Source organism: Bicyclus anynana, chromosome 2, assembly GCF_947172395.1.
Source record: "Bicyclus anynana chromosome 2, ilBicAnyn1.1, whole genome shotgun sequence".
NCBI lineage: Eukaryota > Metazoa > Arthropoda > Insecta > Lepidoptera > Nymphalidae > Bicyclus > Bicyclus anynana.
This window is the reverse complement of record NC_069084.1, coordinates 479,112-498,129: the sequence shown is the minus strand read 5'-3', so window position 1 is coordinate 498,129 and position 19,018 is coordinate 479,112. Positions and strand designations below refer to the sequence as shown.

The 19,018-nt window shown below is 34.5% G+C and overlaps 2 protein-coding genes and 1 non-coding gene across 3 annotated transcripts in view; 2 read left to right on the top strand and 1 right to left on the bottom strand.

The window, feature by feature from the left end:
* Nucleotides 1-14,715, bottom strand: part of LOC112051993 (electron transfer flavoprotein beta subunit lysine methyltransferase) — a 38,482-nt gene extending 23,767 nt beyond the window's left edge. The window contains exon 1 of the mRNA XM_052888035.1: nt 14,563-14,715. The gene's annotated coding sequence lies outside the window, so the exon portion shown is untranslated. The remainder of the gene's footprint in view (nt 1-14,562) is intronic.
* A 100-nt stretch (nt 14,716-14,815) lies between these two features.
* Nucleotides 14,816-16,642, top strand: LOC112056647 (growth arrest and DNA damage-inducible protein GADD45 alpha). Its single transcript, XM_024097100.2, has 3 exons — nt 14,816-15,115; nt 15,603-15,819; nt 16,000-16,642. Exons 1-3 carry the CDS (start codon nt 15,054-15,056, stop codon nt 16,216-16,218), a joined length of 498 nt encoding a protein of 165 aa, XP_023952868.1. The 5' UTR covers nt 14,816-15,053; the 3' UTR covers nt 16,219-16,642.
* On the top strand, nt 15,483-15,554 carry Trnad-guc (transfer RNA aspartic acid (anticodon GUC)). Its single transcript has one exon. It is a non-coding gene; the product is annotated as a tRNA-Asp (tRNA).
* Nucleotides 16,643-19,018: the final 2,376 nt, after the last annotated feature.

Here is a 19,018-nt window from a genome sequence, read left to right as displayed (position 1 = left end):
TAAACAAAGATCCGTCGTCACGACATTCACATATTTCTCACAAACCGCCCGTTTAAACTAAATCATTTATATACACATCACTTCATTTAACGCGCACACCGCGAATTACATAAAAACTGCTTGTAATTAACTATTATATCACATTTATTTCACTAAAAACGAAATCACAACAAGTTTTATTTCTACAGATTAACGAAAATGTTGCGAATTTGACATTTCGTAATGCTAGATTGTCTATGAATTGAAGAGACGGGAAAGATACATGAAATTATAACTTGTCGATAATTATGTACATATTTTTTAATTTTAATATTTGTGTCCTTTGTTGGCTTATAAATAAAATAAATGTGTATCTTTATTAACACAGCACCAAAGAATATATTATACTCCATGGAGAAGAAGTAAATCTACATACATGAAAACGTTGGACATAGCAGCGACATTATTTCCGCATACGAATATTTTTTCATAAAGTCAGTGGCAATTTTAAATGGAGATTTTTGATTTTAAAATAGTTGAAGGACCTAATTGAGAAAAAACAAATAATAATTAAAAAAAATATATACAACCGACTTCAAAATATTAACGTACCCACGAAATTAAAAAAGGGAAAAATAATATCATTATATTTTCTGCCAAGCCAGTGTATTCAATCTATTAATTCAAGGTGTACCCTATCGTAAAGATTTTTGTTTCTCAGACATTATTTTTGTCTGTCATGTGTTTTTTTCAGTAACGACTTAAGTCAACATCAGACGGGCTTGGCAGCGACTTCAAAATGATCAATAAGTAGAAAATATAATAATGTTATCTTTCCCTTTTTAGTTTCGTGGGTACGTTAACATTTTGAAGTCGGTTGTATTTTTTCATAATATTTTTTTTTTATATTTTTAATATACCTAATAAATAAATCAATCCATATGAAATTCAACCTAAAATCCACCCATCTGAAAGTCGGAATTTTCGGTTAGTTATATTATTGTTAGTCATACACTACTCAGCAATCAGCAATAATATAACAACCAAACAACAAATAAATAACAAGACTAACAATTGCAAACGAAACAAATAAGTAATGATGATATGGAACAAACATTGACACGACCTCACTGTGAGCATGGAAGCGACAATGTGGCACTTTTTGCTCGCAGTAAACTCATCCTAAACCAAACTTAACCGATCGCGGCGCGAGTGCTCCCGAATGTTTGTAATTATATAGCACGATCAAAAATTATTAAAAAACCGATAAACCGATTCTTCAACCACTTGCAAAATTTTTAAATTAAGAATAAAGAAAACAATACACAAATACGACTTGAATATTATGATTGCTGGATCAGAAAAATAAATAAAAGATTTGAAATACTAATGGAAAAAAATTTATTACTTTTGTTTCGCAACATGGTGAGATTTTTATTTTTCTGGTATACGTAAATCGTGATAGTCAGAGTTATTAGGATATTATATAAAGAAGTTTGAGAGATAGTGATGTACAAGGGGCCGAAACTTTAGTACAAAGGTTTTTGAATATATGACATTATGCGGTAATAAATTTAGTAGGTTCTAGAGCTAGAAAAATGTTACGAATTATAATTAGCGACAGACAGTAAGTGTACATTAATTCCAATTATGTTCTACATAGTCATTTGGACTAGTGGTGTATAACCAAGGTAAAAAAAGAAAGAAATAATAATCTTTAATTCAATAGAAAAATATTTTTGTCGCTTTTTTGTTTTTCTCAATTGTTTTCTTCAACAATTTAAAAATTAAAAATTTCCATTATAAATTGCCACTGACTTTATTTCAAAAATATTCGTATGCGGAAATAATGTCGCTACTATATCCAACAAAATGAAATGAAATGTTAATGTTTTTTAACTTTTGTATCTTTTTTCATTTTTAAAAATGTAAACTGTAAAATTTTTGTAATTTATGTACTTGGAAATAAAGGCTATATTATTATTATTATTATTATTATTATTACTATATCCAACATTTTCATGTATTTTATGATTCACTTCTTCTCCTTGGAGTATATATTTTTAAAAAGATATTTAATTTCCTAAAATGCACACAACTGAAAAGTTGGAAAACGAAACGAATATGGAACGTATTCGTTTTTTAAGATGACGTATAGTAACGGATATTTTAGTTTAGTTATTTCAGTTATAACTATACCTACTTGACATCGTTACGATGCCCGCGGTTAACTTCTCAACCCTACTGATTGTCTTTGATTCATAGTCAGCCATTATTGTTGTTTAAAATTGACATCTAAGAAAATTTCAAGTATACAGTAACTTACTTTATTTTATCGATTGTTATAATCTTTAGCAATTATGAATATTGGTCAATGATTTCAAATATCATTGACTGAATGTAACCTACTGTGAATGTCAAATCATGTGAATCATTGTTTTCAAATGATTACAGTGCTCCCTGATCTGATAAAATGGCTTACACGGAATTAAAATTTCGAAGAAAATGTCTTTTTGAAAAGTGATACACTGATAATGGCGTAAGGCTGATATAACAGTGATATATTAGGTATTATAAAAGATTATTGTAACACTGAGCCGATTATTAATAGCAGTTTCTAAGAATTAGTAATTATGTAGGTACGTGAAGTCTACCTAATTTTATAGCTCAGTGATTCATCACTGATAGATAGTGTTACAATTATCTTGAATGGGATGTTCAAACGCTTAGCTATAAAGTATGCCCTTAATATATCAACTACAGTTTAATAGGAAACAGAAGCATTCAGGTAGTTTATATGGATGACTGTCTGTCCGTATGTTCGTTATAGAAACAAAAACTACTCGACGGATTTTAACGAAACTTGGTACAATTATTCTTCATACTCTTGGGCAGGTTATAGTATACTTTTCATCACGCTACGATCAATAGGAACAGAGCAGTGAAGGGAAATGTTGGGAAAACGGGAGAAGTTACTCCATTTTTACAGCGTTACTACTGTAAGGGCTGGATTAAAGAGGTCTAAAGGCGGACGAATTCAAATAAATCGCAAGATTTCGTAGAATTCCTTCGAATCTTATGTATGTAACCATGTATTATACCTGTAATGATATTATTTGTAATACCTGTTATAATATTATTCGGAACAAGGCATCTGGTATCATTTAGCCCGGTTAGATTATTATTTGTGAATGATCATTATTTGATGCTAACTGATGCAATCGGTGGCATCGTTACAAATTCTACTTTTACTTTATTTGTTTTCCCGATATCATTATTTGTTCAATCTTTATTTTTCTTTGATAAGGAAAGGATATCAGCGGACTTGTAATCGGACTCGCATGAACTAAAACAACTTCTTTTGGAGTACTAAAACGTTTATCAATTTGTTTCTACGTGTTATTCTTGCTTGTAATTTTTCTGATCTTCCTCAGTATTTTCCCTCTATTAATCACTATCTGATCTATATATCTAGTCATTCCATTTTGTTTTGACTCCCTAAAATATGCTAAATATTTTACTTACTATAATGCCAAAAATAAATTAACGTTATTGCTCGAAATTTCCTTAAAAGTGCCTAAAATAAACCCACTAATAAGTTCAGAAGACGCTTGGTCATTGAGCCAGGCTTAACACTGCTTGAACTGTCCTTTAACTTATATTTTAAGTCAGTGACTCAAAATAAGTCAGTTAACGTCTACTAATTTTTCCACGCCTATCTCCCTAACCAATGGGATGCCTTCGCGAATCATTTCTGCGTCTCATGAGTTGTGACGGACGAGGCGGCCTTGTTAAATGTTTGTTTTGTCAACATTGTGCGACATGCGACATTCCTCATGATGACAATGAGACGTCGTAATAAGAGCAATGCGCCTGATTTATGTTAAGTACTTATGGTTAAGGAACTAGCCCATAGCTTAAATGACATTTTTGCAAATCCATTGCTCATTACAGATCACCTTATTTTCAGGATTTTTTAATAGGAAAACCTTTTAAAATGCAATGGGCCTACCCTCGGCAACGACACTTTAAACATCATGTACCTAAGGCACTGCAAATCTGGTCAGACAGAATGTCTGTACCAACTTAATTAATTTCGCTTATTAGATTATTTTGTCTCAAGCGTCATAATTTAACCAAACAATAGCCTAAGAATAATTAAGATCAATTTTATCAATACAGCAAAATCGATAAAAATCATAGCTGCAAGTTTAAAATAAATATTGTAATGATAAATAAGGCCTACGTAAAGACAAATGATATTAAATAAAGTCTCTACAGCATTTAATTACATACCAACAGAAAGACGAAGATGTCCATATTCATTTGTCTTTTATTATTATTATTTATTATTAATAATATGCTTTAGAGACTTTATTTAATACCATAATAGCTACATAATAGGCTAATAATTGACCGCAACTTTCCTCATTTTACTCAGAAGCTGCTTCATTCATTTTAAAAAAATCAAGTTCATTCATCCAAACACTTCCTTGTTAGTATTAATAGGTAGAATATTTACATGTGGTGGCTGACTTTTACGGTGGATTTGTAAAAACAAAAGCCGTCTTCGCGGAGTTTATACTTATTCACATCGACACATATTTACAAGTGGTTGAAATTCATCAGTCAGGGTATACTCTACCTTGAGAAAGGATGTACTGTTTTGACTCTGCCTAGATAAAATTGTGGAAAAAGACTTTTTTTTATTCTTTACAAGTTAGCCCTTGACTACAATCTCACCTGATGGTGATGGTGCAGTCTAAGATGGAATCGGGCTAACTTGTTAGGAGTAACTCCTTCCACCAGCCAAAATCCTTCCTTCTTTAGTTTTTTTTAAAGTAATAAACAAATTCAATAGTGTAAGTGATGACTTTCAATGCATAAATGTAAAACGAGTTTTACCGAGGAATTGTTTTTAATCGACTTTCTGTGTATTACTTTTTTTTTTTTTTTTTTTTTTTTTTTTAAAAGAATATTTGCCATATTTTTTTATAATATGACCAATATTCCCATTCCCCTCCAACTAGTCGGAAAAGACTGTGCTAGGAGTGGGTACGACAATAGACCAACGGGGTGAGGATCGAACCACCACCCCTCGGTGATGAGTCCAACCGCTCTTACCGTTGAGCTATTGAGGCTTCTTACTATGTTGGTATTGTTTATGTCGATGTCGTGATGAACGAATAACATAATTATAATTTGTTTTGGTCTGTAACATCAGAATCTATCACAACAGTTAGTATTTACGTGGCTACGTCATTTTTGTTTTGCTAACATTGTTATTTTGTTCTGAAGTTCTTGACCTATTTCCGCCGAAAATCTTTGTTTTTATCCTCTTTCGCTCTATTGTCGTCTTTTCTGGAAACAAAGAATTTGGTTGCAAAAGTTTAACATGAGGTTCTAATCTTATATAAGAAAGCCTGATTAGATTTTGTTATTTTACCTGATCTTTCAGGTAAAAAATGTAATGACATGAGCGAGGGTATCACCATTCATTGAACTCATGTAATATGTCGTTCTAGTTTTGAGCACACGCACGTCGTCATGCATAGTTGAATGTTAAAATCGATTACGTTTGTCTATGTGAGGACCGGCAGGTTCGTGAACTTAATGTTTTAACTTCAAGGATGTCCTTACGCTATATTTTGAAGAGACTGTTAACTATGTAATGACATTAGTACTTAGCGGATCAGTTTATTTTTGAACTAATTAGGTAAACTATACTTACTGCTACGAGTATAGTATAGGAAGAAAGGTTTTGGCTGATATTGAATTTCTGTTTATGAAAATCATTGTGTCTGTTAACGCCAAAATGTGGCTGATTGGCCTTATATTTCTAATAGACAACTCAATTTCTTTTAACTGTTTTAACTTTGAATATATTATATAAAATCCTTGGAATATATGTATAGAAAAAACTACATTGTCTATGGTTAATTTATTTATAAAATAAATAAATCAACAAAACTCTGGTGTTACTCAATTGTATCAACTTTACCTAACTTCTAAGTTAAGTTGATAAAAAAACCAAGTTTCTGCACATCTCTCAATAAGCTTCTACGCTATGCACGCAGAGCCACGTCCTCCAAACACGTGTGACCGAGTTATGTGCGCTCGGCGTTGCTTGCTAATCGTTTTCTAATCTCGTCTAATAGTTACATACTCGTAATGAGCGATGTGTGAGCACGTATACACTCGAACGTTTATGACCTGTGTATGGTTTATCTTGGCTAAGAAGTTTTTTACTCCTTAACACGATATGAGCAGATAATTTTAAAGTTTAGTCTTGCACTGAATTCATTAGAGATCTAAGTCAACTTTTGTTCTGTATTATGCGATAAGTTAGCGATGCCGACTTTCTTTCGACCTTAAATTAAGTAACTTCGATTAATTACAGCTTGGATCGTGGTGAAGCTTAAGTTTCATTGAGGTCTTAGACAAGCAGACAGAATCTTCATGTTAACTATCATTTCATTTGTTTGACTATGAGATCTTCCGCAATTTTGAGACATACAAACTTTTCAAGTTAATTACCAGTTAAGTGCAGAAACCTAAGAAAGAGAGAGAAGTCAAAAAAATATTATCGGGGTCACAGAAAAATTCTCTACCATTGATAACAGTTATCAAATAGGTTTGTGATAGATTGAAAGGCTTTACAGTTTATAGTTTTAAATAGTTTATTGAGAATAATTATAGTACGTAAACGTCTGACAGAGCACAGTACAGGAGAAGAAGAGACCGATCACAGAGTACAGTTAACATAGACAACAAACTAGTGATTGTTAAGCGGCCACACTATCAACAGTTTGTAATAATGATTCACAGCCGGCTTGTGCCGCGGTATCGATTGAGGCAGCGAAGGTCATACGTCGCGCTCGCCCTTGAGGCGGTCACAACTCATACATCAATGGGTTCAGTTCAAAGAACTCTGAGGTTAACTCGCACATCGGTCGATCTAAACCACACCGTGCTTCCCTGAAACTAACAATTTCTCTGTATCTGTTATTGGCGTTTTACATGACTTTCTGGAAAACTGCAAACAGTAGGTAAACACCTGTTCTACAGAAAAATAAATATAATTTCTTTCTACTGTTTTCTTTCTTCTGTTTAAACACATTTTTTTTTTTATAAATCACAACTTAACCGTTTTCAGAAGAAGGAGCTAAATGAACGGGATTTAGTGGTCACAAGGACAAAAACGAAGACACAATTATATGCTATCAAAGCTCTGTTTTGACATCCCACTTCTGATTTCTTATGACTTTTTTAATATTCCGAACCATTATCATAATTACAAGCCCATTTTATCGGCCCAGCACTGGGCAAGGCCTCTCTCGTCATTCCAAATAACAAGTAAAAGTATGTTACAAGATGTTTTCAGGGAACCCAAGTCTGTCTGTACTAGTGTACTCTGTTATCGGGCGTTCGAAAGGCAAACCATATTAAATTATTTAATGTTGCGTTTATTAATATTTATTTTAGGAAAACAAAACAAATAAATAAAAATTAATTCATGTCACGATTACACATCAAGAAATAAAATAAATAGGCTGCTAGGCACAGAAAATACAATTCTTCATGATTAAGCAAATAATTGAGGTCGAAATACTTAATTCTTACACGATAACATTCAGACAAGGTCATTCACTATCTATACATGTAGACATGTGTATACTCTCTCATACAATTGTAAATGAAGATTGTCGTGCCTGTGTTTGGATCAGAATCTAGACTTTCAAAGATAAAGGACGAAAGCAAAAATGTTAACCGAATAAAACAAAACCTCACACGAACGAATTCTAAAATAGTAGAATTTGGTGAATTGAAAAGAAGAAGGCGCATAAATGGTACCAACATGTTAATGTGAGACAAATGTGTATTTTTCTTTATTAGGACAGTCTTTAAATTATTATTTTACCACACGATATCAAGGCAGTTAAATCTACACTTAATATTATAAAGCTGAAGAGTTTGTTTGGTTGAACGCTTTAATCTCAGGAACTACTGGTCCGATTTGAAAAATTCTTTCAGTGTTAGATAGCCCATTTATCGAGGAAGGTTATAAGCTATATTTTATCCCCTTCTATATATTCCTACGGAAACGGGAACCCCGTGCGGCGTCAGCTAATCGTTTGTAAAATGCATGTGACTACCTATCTACTTAGTGATTGATATAATTATCTATGCCCAGCTTAACCTATCGGGACACCATAAAACACCGTATTACCAAAGAATTTCGAAAATTCAGGCTCACAATTGTTCAACCTCGGTGAAGTTGGGGCAGACTACTAGTTTTCTCGTAATGGATATCATTCACTACATTTTAAACTTTAAAATCAATCAAAATTAATTGGTTTATGGTGCAGATTGGTTACGCCTTACCCAGGTGTCACAGATTTGCATCTTAATAAAATAATATTTGTAGTGAATCACACGGAGGGGTCGCTGACCGGCCTTGCGGGGTGAACGACCCGCTCGCTGTAGTGCCATCTCCGAGCCTTATCCTGCTAATTAATCGCATTGATATCAATCTAACAATGAAACTGTAACATGTATATCGTTACCTGAACATGGAAAATCTTTATGAGCCCGTGAATACTACGAGTAGTATTAATTTTAGTTAATTTTAAAGCGTTATCGGTATTGCATAATACTATATTCTGAGATACTTGCGAATATAAATGATTGATCGGTTCAAAGATCTTTCTAACTGAACTCCGAGACACAGAAATGCTATGTCAAACAGCATTGCTGTGTTTTGGTCTGGTTGCCGGTGCAGCTACAAGCACGTTAGGTTTATTACATCTGCCTTAGGTTGACAGCATGGGACATCGTTTTGTAGTAGTCGTCGATGGTAGGTAAGCTGTGTCGAATGTTTTGTTAAAGGCAAATGGCTTTTTACATTAGGTGGACCATTTGCTTTTTCAAATATTACAAACTGTAAAAAAACTACAAAGGAGTTGAGACTTTATATTTCCTTCATTAGTAGAAGCCTGTTCACCGCAGAGCAACGACATTTTATACTAAGACATGTTACGTGCTTATAAAATCACTGCAAAAAGTGAGCTAAATTAAGCTACTACACTGAGCGCACACATGTACAATTTTGTGTTTAATTCCAATATCATTTATGTATATACATTGTATGTTTAGGTATTATTTGTTTAAATAACTTTTTTTTTAAAGCTTTTTCGCTTCAATTTCGACGCGCTAGTGACATAATATTATCTCAATTATAAAATCTTTGCCGCAGGGGGTCACTGATGAAGGTGACAATGATGAAAATGACTATCTCAAAAAATATCAACTGATATTTTCAAATTGATATTATTAGGATTCAAAAATTCAATTGTCATATCAATACAACAATTTATCAATCCCGAGAAGAATACCAATACAATATAATCTTATCATATCGTTGTAGTACTGTTTGGGTTGCGTTTATTTTCCCAGTGTTTGTGTAAATTGCGCAATCATATGTTAACCTTACGAAATGGTATTTTACGGTATTTTTTGCACTCGAGCACTTCAAGTGCCTACCCGTAGTGTTGCCAGTGGGTTAGACTCGCTCGGAACGACTCCCACGAGTTTTGGATATCTAATTGTTAATTTTTCATTATTTTACACGCCATTTTTTACATAATATATTTTATAATCTTATGAATCGTTAACGAAGTATATTATCCACGTTTGATCTCAAAAAAGGCCAAATTACACCTACTGCTGTAAGTTAAACTTAATCAGCCAGTGAAAATCGCATGAAAATGTACCAAACTGAATTTCCTCGTAACATTAAGCTGCTCGTATCAAGTAACGCGGTCGCAGTTTACTTGGAGGAAGCCGCAGTAATTCTATTAACATTTCTAAGAAAATTTGCGAAGTCCTATTTAAGGTTTACGTTGGCTAGCACTACCAGAGTGTATTTATTTATATTTATATTTATGTATATTTCTGAAATCTTGGAAAGTATCCTTCAGGGTAGGCACTATACATACAACTTGTACAAAATAGAGAATTCCTTCTTCAATTCAACAACCTCGGAATGGTCGGCAGTATATTTTTTGCATATGTGTTGAGCTCGCTACATTTGCATACTATAACAAAGATAATAATAAAATGTAGGTCATGTCTGTGATTCATCTGGCGTTAAGTGTAAATGCCGACGAAGATGATAGTGCACCAACTTCCTTTACTAATATTGTTAAGCTGAAGAGTTTGTTTGTTTGTTTGTTTGATTGAACGCGCTAACCTCAGGAACTACTGGACCGATTTGAAAAATTCTTTCAGTGTTAGATAGCTCATTTATCGAGGAAGGCTATAGGCTATATATTATCCCCGTATTCCTACGGAAACGGGAACCACGCGGGTGATACCGCGCGGCGGCAACTAGTTCTTACTAATGTAAACCATCAATGCCCGACACCGTCAGTTCTTGTCACAGACCCACAATATAGTATAGATACCTCCGGACAGTTAAAGGCCTTCATACCTTTTGTTTAAAATAATAAAGAACATAATCTAATGTATAGAATTTGCCAACATCCTTGTTATTGCCACAAGTGCAAAAGTACCGAGGACATGTTTCGGTTATTCCCCGCGCCCAGCTATGCTATCACTGTGGAAGGGCCTCGCATGTATATAGTAGATACCAGTATAACTAGTAAGTAATGATTATAGTACACAAACAAAACCCCCAGGAATATCCCCTTCAGAGGAAATGTTATCGTTCATACGGGCATTCGTACAGTTCGTTCAACGAAATCATTCTCATTTTATGTTCTATACAATTTTATAATATTGGCGACAGATCTTATTTTCTACGTATACATATTTGAATATATCTCTACCTAACAACAGATGTTCTAGACGTCACGCGTATAAAGGTCCGTTTATATCTACAGACGTTTAGCGTGCCAGACACGCGCCGTGGCAGACAAAATATTATTCTTATATACAATGTTTATTAATGTATACGTATATATGTCTATCGTAACGCGGCCGCGCAGACGTTGACAGACACGTGCCGCACAAAGAATATTTTGTTTGTGCGGTTCATGTCTGTAGAGTCCTTTTTATGAAACCTGAACTAAAATTGACAGCGCCTTACAAAAATGACAATAAGACTGCCATTACCAAATGACCATGAGCGCCATTGAGACATTAACACCTGGCTTGGCTGGGCACTGAGTAGATGGTGTCTGTGGATGTCTGCCACGCTACTTGTCTGTGACGCACTGTGTCTGTAGATATAAACGAACCTTAATTCGGGTTTTTTTTACCTTCGTTGAATGTTTGTATTTACTTGAAAACGTATACGTCCAATGCCCATACAATACTTACACCTACTTACAAAACTGATATTGTTTTTAAATCGGTCATTAATGAGTGTGGTAGCCACAATAGATATGTATGAAAAGTTTAAAATGTCTGAAATTCTCGCTACGACTTTAATAATAGCTTAAGCGGAAAGCGATTGTTTTAGCAGCAGATAAATGGTCCATCATCGAATAAAAGGAAAAGATAAATCGGGAATCGCGAAATTCCCACTAAAACATGTTCGGCTCACGCTTGTCCTCATTCCCGCTAAAAATACGATAGGTACTTATAAACGTGTATTGAAAATATAGTGTCTATATTTATGCATTGTTCTAACAATTTGACTTACCTTAGTATATTGTTATATTTGAAAAATAACTACATCATCATTTATCATCATTATAGAACATACTGGTAATAATAACCTCACATTCAAGATGCAACCCTCCACCAGGTGGACCGACGACATCAAGCGAGTCGCAGGGATTCGCTGGATGCAGGCGGCTCAGGATCGTGATGTTTGGAAGTTCGTACCAAAGGCCTATGTCCTGCAGTGGACGTCCATCGGCTGATATGATGATGATGATTGAATATCGATTAAATGAATGAATATTGATTCAGTTGCAAGAACAACCTCCATAACTTCCGATTATTAGTAATGTCAGCACTTTAATTTCAATTCTGTTTTTATATTCCAAACTTTGCCTTTATAGCATGTGTTAACTGTCATCTATGATCATTTTAAGTCAAAAAATGTAGATTAAAATTGAATTCTCCGACATTGAAAGACTTCTAGAAATCTAAAATTATCATGGTTAATTTACTCGTTCTTTATTAAGATACCTCTAATATGTATAAATACTTGTAAGAACTACATAACTCAAAGAAAAAATACAACGCAGCATGTTCATAAAAACCTAAATAGGTTTTCACAAGACTGATAATTTGTTAAGACGTCTCGGGTAAATAAGGTAAAAGATTAATTTGATTAGTAGGGAAAAATATAATTGAAACTTCCCACCCGCAGGTCAACGAGTGTATCGGCCCAGTAACGACAAAACACTATAGTTTGTATCAAAACATAACATAAAATTGATTCGAGGAAGGCAATTAGTTATATTCATATACATATATTATCTCTATACGTTTTATTGTTTTTGGATTTACCCGGAAAACTTTGTTTGTTTACGTATATTAATCTATAACAATACTTATTAGTATTTTATTTATTTACCAAAATCTTAATGCAAAAAAAGGTCTTTAAGAACTTAATAGCTTTAGATATTATGAACACATACATATAATTATAAATTGGAACTTTTTCGCTACGTTGACTTTAGTTAATGGAACAACTTTAAATTTTCATATAGTCATCATCGAACGAAAGTAACATAGAACATCCTACAATATTGTTGAGTGTTGAAGTGTCAGTGCATGCGTCAGTTACGGGATGAAACTTACGTAGAGGGTTTTGTAGAGCCTTGATACCACTGTTGCTTGGAGATTACTAAATTAGATCATCATTATCCACTCATATTTAGCTCACTATTGAGCATGAGTCTCCTCTCAGACTGAGAGGGGTTAGGCATATAGTCCACCATGCTGGCCCAATGTGGATTGGCAGACTACACATACGTGGTGAATTAAAAAATCTTGGGTATGCAGATGCGTTTTTACCGTTTGAAGCAAGTGATAGTTAATTTCTGAAAATGCACGTAACTGAAAAGTTTGAGGTGCATGTCCCGAACCGGATTCGAACCTACGTCTTTCGAATTTTAAAAGCAGATGCTATATCCATTGGGCTATCACGGCTTCAAACCAAAACTAATCAATTATTACTTATTGCTGATAATAAAGAACGTTCACGACAGAAAGCATATGCATCTACTAGGGCACAAAGTCACAAAGTTAATCTACAAATGGGAAAGACGAGACTGAGTGATAGTAGACTGTCTCATTTTAGACAAAATAAATGTTTACGAATAACTTAATCCGGGTTTCTACGACTTCTTTTATGGTTACACATGAGGGGCTCGATTGATCGATACAAATACAACATTAATTGTAAACATTGGTGATCGAAATGATGAAGCAAGTCTGAACATGACTGATAAGGAAGGGCTAATAATTAAAGATAATGATACTTATAATTATGTGAATGTAGTCGATCATTGCTCTGTAGTTTGTGTAATGATCACCGTTGCATAATGTAGTGATAATCATGATACACTGATGTGACTTGGAACAATGTTTGTTTACAAGTAGCTATTCAAGAAGCGTTTGAGGCTTAGCTCGAAACACAATTAATAATAATTTTACCACTTTAGTGTATTTACCTACTTTGTTTTGAAAAGATTGTACCATTTGAAAATGTACGGAAAGCTAGTATCTAATGAACATTTAAGCGTCAAATTAAGATATTGGGTAATTATACCATGAACAAAGGTAAAACTAGTTAATCATATGGAACGTAATAAAAACTAGATTGGAAAGTTAAAATAATATTAAGGACGGCTTTTAACTGGATTCATTCCAGACTTTCACATTTCATACAGTATTTTTATTTTATTAGTAACTAATTGTCTGAGTGGTACCGGCTACGATTACACAACCGGTCTGACCATGACCTAACAACATGCGGCTACCGGCTTACTGCTACCAGCGAAAAACCCACGCAGTGAAATTATTATTTCATCGATTGCAATAATATATTTTTATTCATTGAAAATAAAATCCTACATACAATTTAGGACAAAAGACCCCACCCTGATAAACACCTCTATTTTGGAATTAACAAATGTATATAGTAAATTTGAATTTCTACTGCGCGATTTGATTGTGATTGAATAATATTGAGATTCGAATTACATTTTAATAAAATCGACATCAATAACATCAATGTTCGTTATTCAACTAAAAAGTTACAAACATAAAATTACTTAGTATTGTTGAATGAATATACAAATTGCATTGCTTCTCACATTATATAGAATCTCAAGGCTATTTACAAAGTGCTTATCGCACGCAACTGCAGCATCCGTCAAAATACCCCAGTTTGGAAATGAAAAAACCAACAACAGTCCTTTCCCTATCGAAATAGACGCGGGAATTCCGAGTCGAAGACGGATAAAACGTACTCACACACACAAACGCTCGATAACCTTAGCATTCATAGAATCTTTGGTCGCGTGAAAACCCCTCAGCCGCCTCGAACACTGAGTACGGAGGGGGGAAGGGAAGGCCTGTGATATAGCGGACACTTACCGAACACGTTGAGACTTGAAACTTCGGAGGCTATAGTGAAATTTTTGTGTAATCTGAAGACTGGACGCACACACCAAACTTTACTACACAGATATAACCAACACATTGATCAGCGTCGAGTGAATTTCGAGGAATCTCCTTCAATACTAACTAACTGGGCGCCACACACACATGTATAATCTCGCGCCTGCGTCAGCACCATTATAAATACGCGGCAACGTCACACGCTCAGCATTCTGCTCCAAGCTAACCGAGTGATACCACGCCTGTTTAAATTGTGAACTTGAGAAATTGTTGTGACATAGTTTCGATTGCAATTGTAGTTGTCCTCGTTGCTGATAATTAGCTGAATACAAACAATCATTTAAGTGCTGATAACAAGTGAACCAAGGATTGTACAACTGTGTGAAGTTCAAGTGACAATTCGTGCCCGCGAGTTGGAATTTACTAAAATTTGTGAAAATTTGAAAAGCATAAACATTACAAACAAGATGTACGACGAATCAGTTGTTCCTGTAAAAATGGAATCATTCAGTGGAGTTGCGGCTAAAAGGTAAGAATCAAATAAATTCTTATGTAATTTGCAATCTTTAAAATATGTGTAATTGCACAATGACTAGAAATTGTAAGAATACATTAGAAAGTAAATAATCATAATTCATAATAAAGTTTACTGACATCATTCATTTATATTATTGAAGAAATAGAGATATGACTAACTAATAGTTTAAAATTAATATTGACTTAGTAATATAGAATAATGGTCATTTAAGAATTCATCAAAATAAAGAATTATCAACATAATAATGCATTGAGCATACTGAATTTCCCAATTCAAATTCTAGTTATTTTGTTTAACATCAATTAGCATTACGTTAAGTTTCACAACGATTCCGATAATTTTAACATCACGATCGTCATCCTCGGTAGTATAGTGGTAAGTATCCCCGCCTGTCACGCGGGAGACCGGGGTTCGATTCCCCGCCGGGGAGAATATTTTGAAATATTAAGTTTTTAATATTTTTTGTTATTTTTTACAGCCCAATAAGCCAATGTATCAAGACCGTGCTCGGGAGAGCCCGTGTGGAGAAGAGGCTGACCATCGGTCTTCTGCCGGCCATCCAATACCTGTCGAAGAACACAAACGGAGCGCTCTTCTGCCTGACCGCAGCGGCTCCCCCTGGCGACAGCGCTACGCACATGCAAGAAGTGTTGCTACAAGCTTTTTGCGCTGAGAACGACATTTACGTTATTAAGGTAACTATCATTTTAGATGTAAATTGCTAGATAGATAATTTTAGTTATTTTGGCAATCAAGTCCCCAAAATTACTAAGGGGCTAAATTGTAGGCAATCTGTACCACTTTGATTCGTCATTTTATGATTAAAAAAAATTTAAGTAACATATCACTAATAACGATTTTCTGTTCTTCCACAGGTAGATTCAGAACAAAAGTTGAAGAAGTTGCTCGGCTTCTCTGAGACACGAATGGACTTCAGCTGCATCCTGGTCCACTACCCGTACACAGACCCCTTCAGCGACAGCCAAGAGTTCGACACGTCCGTCCTCTCGGAGGCCGAGAACGATTTGATTGAACACTGCGAGACTAACTGGGACTACGCTCAGATGCCGGTCATCAAACTGCCAGAAAAGTGAATACTGAATATAGAACATTTTTGGAACAAAAAAAATAATTACTTTTGGTCGTGCTGGCTATTTCGACCATTATGTTTGTTACTTTAGCGCTCAGCGCCATCTAGTGTTTGGTTTAAACTTGTGTCCTTCGGATTTGTGTATAGCAATTGAATTTGCATACTTGTTTTTGTAATTCCAATAACACTAGATATTATGTTATAAGATGCGTAGTGCATTTTTGTCACAGAAGTTTTGCGTAGGAGATTTTGACGATTTTTGACTAAATGTTCAAATTATTGTTCGCCAATTATTTGGCTTGTTTGTACTTTTAAATGGTGTAAGATGATGAGTTATATTCAAAGATTTTTAAGATAATTGTAATCTAAAAATATCGATAGTACCTATTCCTATTCTTATATCCAATAAACAGTTACAATTAAACAAACGTTGTTTTAATTTGTTACGAAAATTCAAAAAGTGTTGCTTAAAGTGTTCCTTTTTGATAGGTAACGTAGTCTGTTGAAACGCTTTAACTTTTCTGCAATTATTTTCAACTTTGCAAAATCAGAACTCGTTCATCACCAGGATCTTCATGTTTCTATGAACCTGTAATAATCGACAGAGTTCATTCTGTAGCATTTTTATCTAAAGTTTGCCGGATTCGTCTTTTGAAGATATGTCCACAATACACTATCTTGTAGCTTGATATCGTCACCATGTAGAGTCCCATAGTGAGGCTTACGGTTAGGGACCATGATGATATGTATTAATTAAAGTACTTGGTCAATGGACGGGTTGATGAGCGAATACGGGATGAGGCTGCATGAAGACGATAATATGAGGGCGCCACCGAATCACAAGAGGCATGCTTTGACATGCAAAACCTTGTGCTACCTTCCCTGCGCGCACTTCGGCCAGGGTTCTAGCAATACGAAACTAATGAGTTCAAAATGAGGACTTAAGATGGACCTAAACTGGATTTGGCAATAAACGATTGCTGTAGCTTGTCGGTTTACTTAGATTGTAACAAAGCGATTATTATTGTATATTAAATAGCAATTATTCAAACTAACACATAATAGGTGCGTAGGTTAACAATGACAAACATAAGTAAGTCGAGTTGTAAAACATCGTTACAGAACACCTCTGCAGTTCCTGAGATTTTTTTACTGAACACTGACGTGGTAAACTTTTCATGCTGCCTGCTAGATAGCAAGTTGTGTCAATCCCTGTTATGCGTTGCGTAAAAAGACAGTTGAGACACGGCGCTTTTAGCCATCGCAAATCTCCTGCGAATTTACATCTCACATGATCCTGTGTTTGTTGTATTGAAACCAAGATATACGAACTTTTTAACTATTTCTAGATTCAATAAACCAGTGAGTTGTAATTTATTGGCGCGATCAACAACCATTAATTTTGTTTTGGATTTGTTTATAGAGAGACCCATTTCTTCGCTTACATGTGCCATTCAGTTCAATAATGAAGTCATCTCTGCCTCCGATACTGCTAAGAGAGTCTTGTCATCAGCATAACATAAATTGGTTAACTTTTCTCCACCAATGCTGATGCCAATAGTGGATCTAGAAGACTGGAATAGCCCAGTCTAGAATAGTGGTTACATCCAACAATTTCAAGTTCTGTAAAGGCGTTAGACAAGGTTGTGTGCTTTCTCCCATTCTGTTCAATATATATGGAGAGTATAATGAGACAAACTCTCGAAGACTGGGATAGCATAATTTAAAGACAGTACTTTCCCGTGGTTCTTTCAGAAACGGCTTTAATTAATACGTGACTGTCTTGGCGTCGCCTCCAAAGTTATGAGAATGTAGCACACACGACGTTATTTCTCGCTTTTTAGTTTATTTTGTGATTTTGAAGTCAATATACAGAAAAATAGATTTTATTTTTCTCTTTTTACTGTGTCCTAACATAATGAACGAAAGCGCCACAATACGGACAATTTTGTTATTTTTTGAAATTTTGAAAATTATATGAGACTAATCTGGAAGTATACTCTTTCAAACAAAAAAATAATTTTAAAAATTGGTTACGAAATGACGAAGTTATGAGGTAACAAACATAAAAATAAAAATAAAACATACGCGTCGAATTGAGAACCTCCTCCTTGTTTTTTGAAATCGGTTAAAAAAGCTAAAGATGTTTATGAGGATGATGACGAAATACGTGCCTCGGCCACGAGTTTCGTCCTCCGGATGCGAGGCAGCTCTTGCCGTTGGGTTCCGTGGTGTACTGCCAGTCTATGTTGGAGCTCATGAGCGCGCCGACCAGACCGGGCACCGACGTGATGTCGGGCTCTTCCGGCCCGGCTTCCACCAACAACACCTAGGGAGAGTTACCATTACTGTAGAACATTGTAGGGTCTAAAGATCGGTTTCTTTTCGCCAGTTTCTAAGGAAAACTTTTTTTTTTAATTTTTCATAGTTAATTTTTCGAATGTATGTTTGTATTAAACTAGCATACTCTTTCGCCACCCTAAACCAACCATAAAATCAAAGTCAAAGTGTAAATTCATTTATTTCAATTAGGCTTAGTTACAACGCTTGTTATCACTTATTCTATACTTATACTTATAATAAAACTGTCAGGTCCATTTCTGTACCTACATTGAAGGTATGTTGAAATTATGTTGCTCAAGGAAACAAAAGCAAAAAGAATATTTTTGACTTCTGTATCGATTATATGACGCCCTCCAAAACATATTCAAAATATTTTCAATTTACAGAATTTGCCTTTTAGAGTTTTATTAAGAGTAAGTATAGCTTATAATACAAGTTAAGATAATGCTTTTAATATTTTG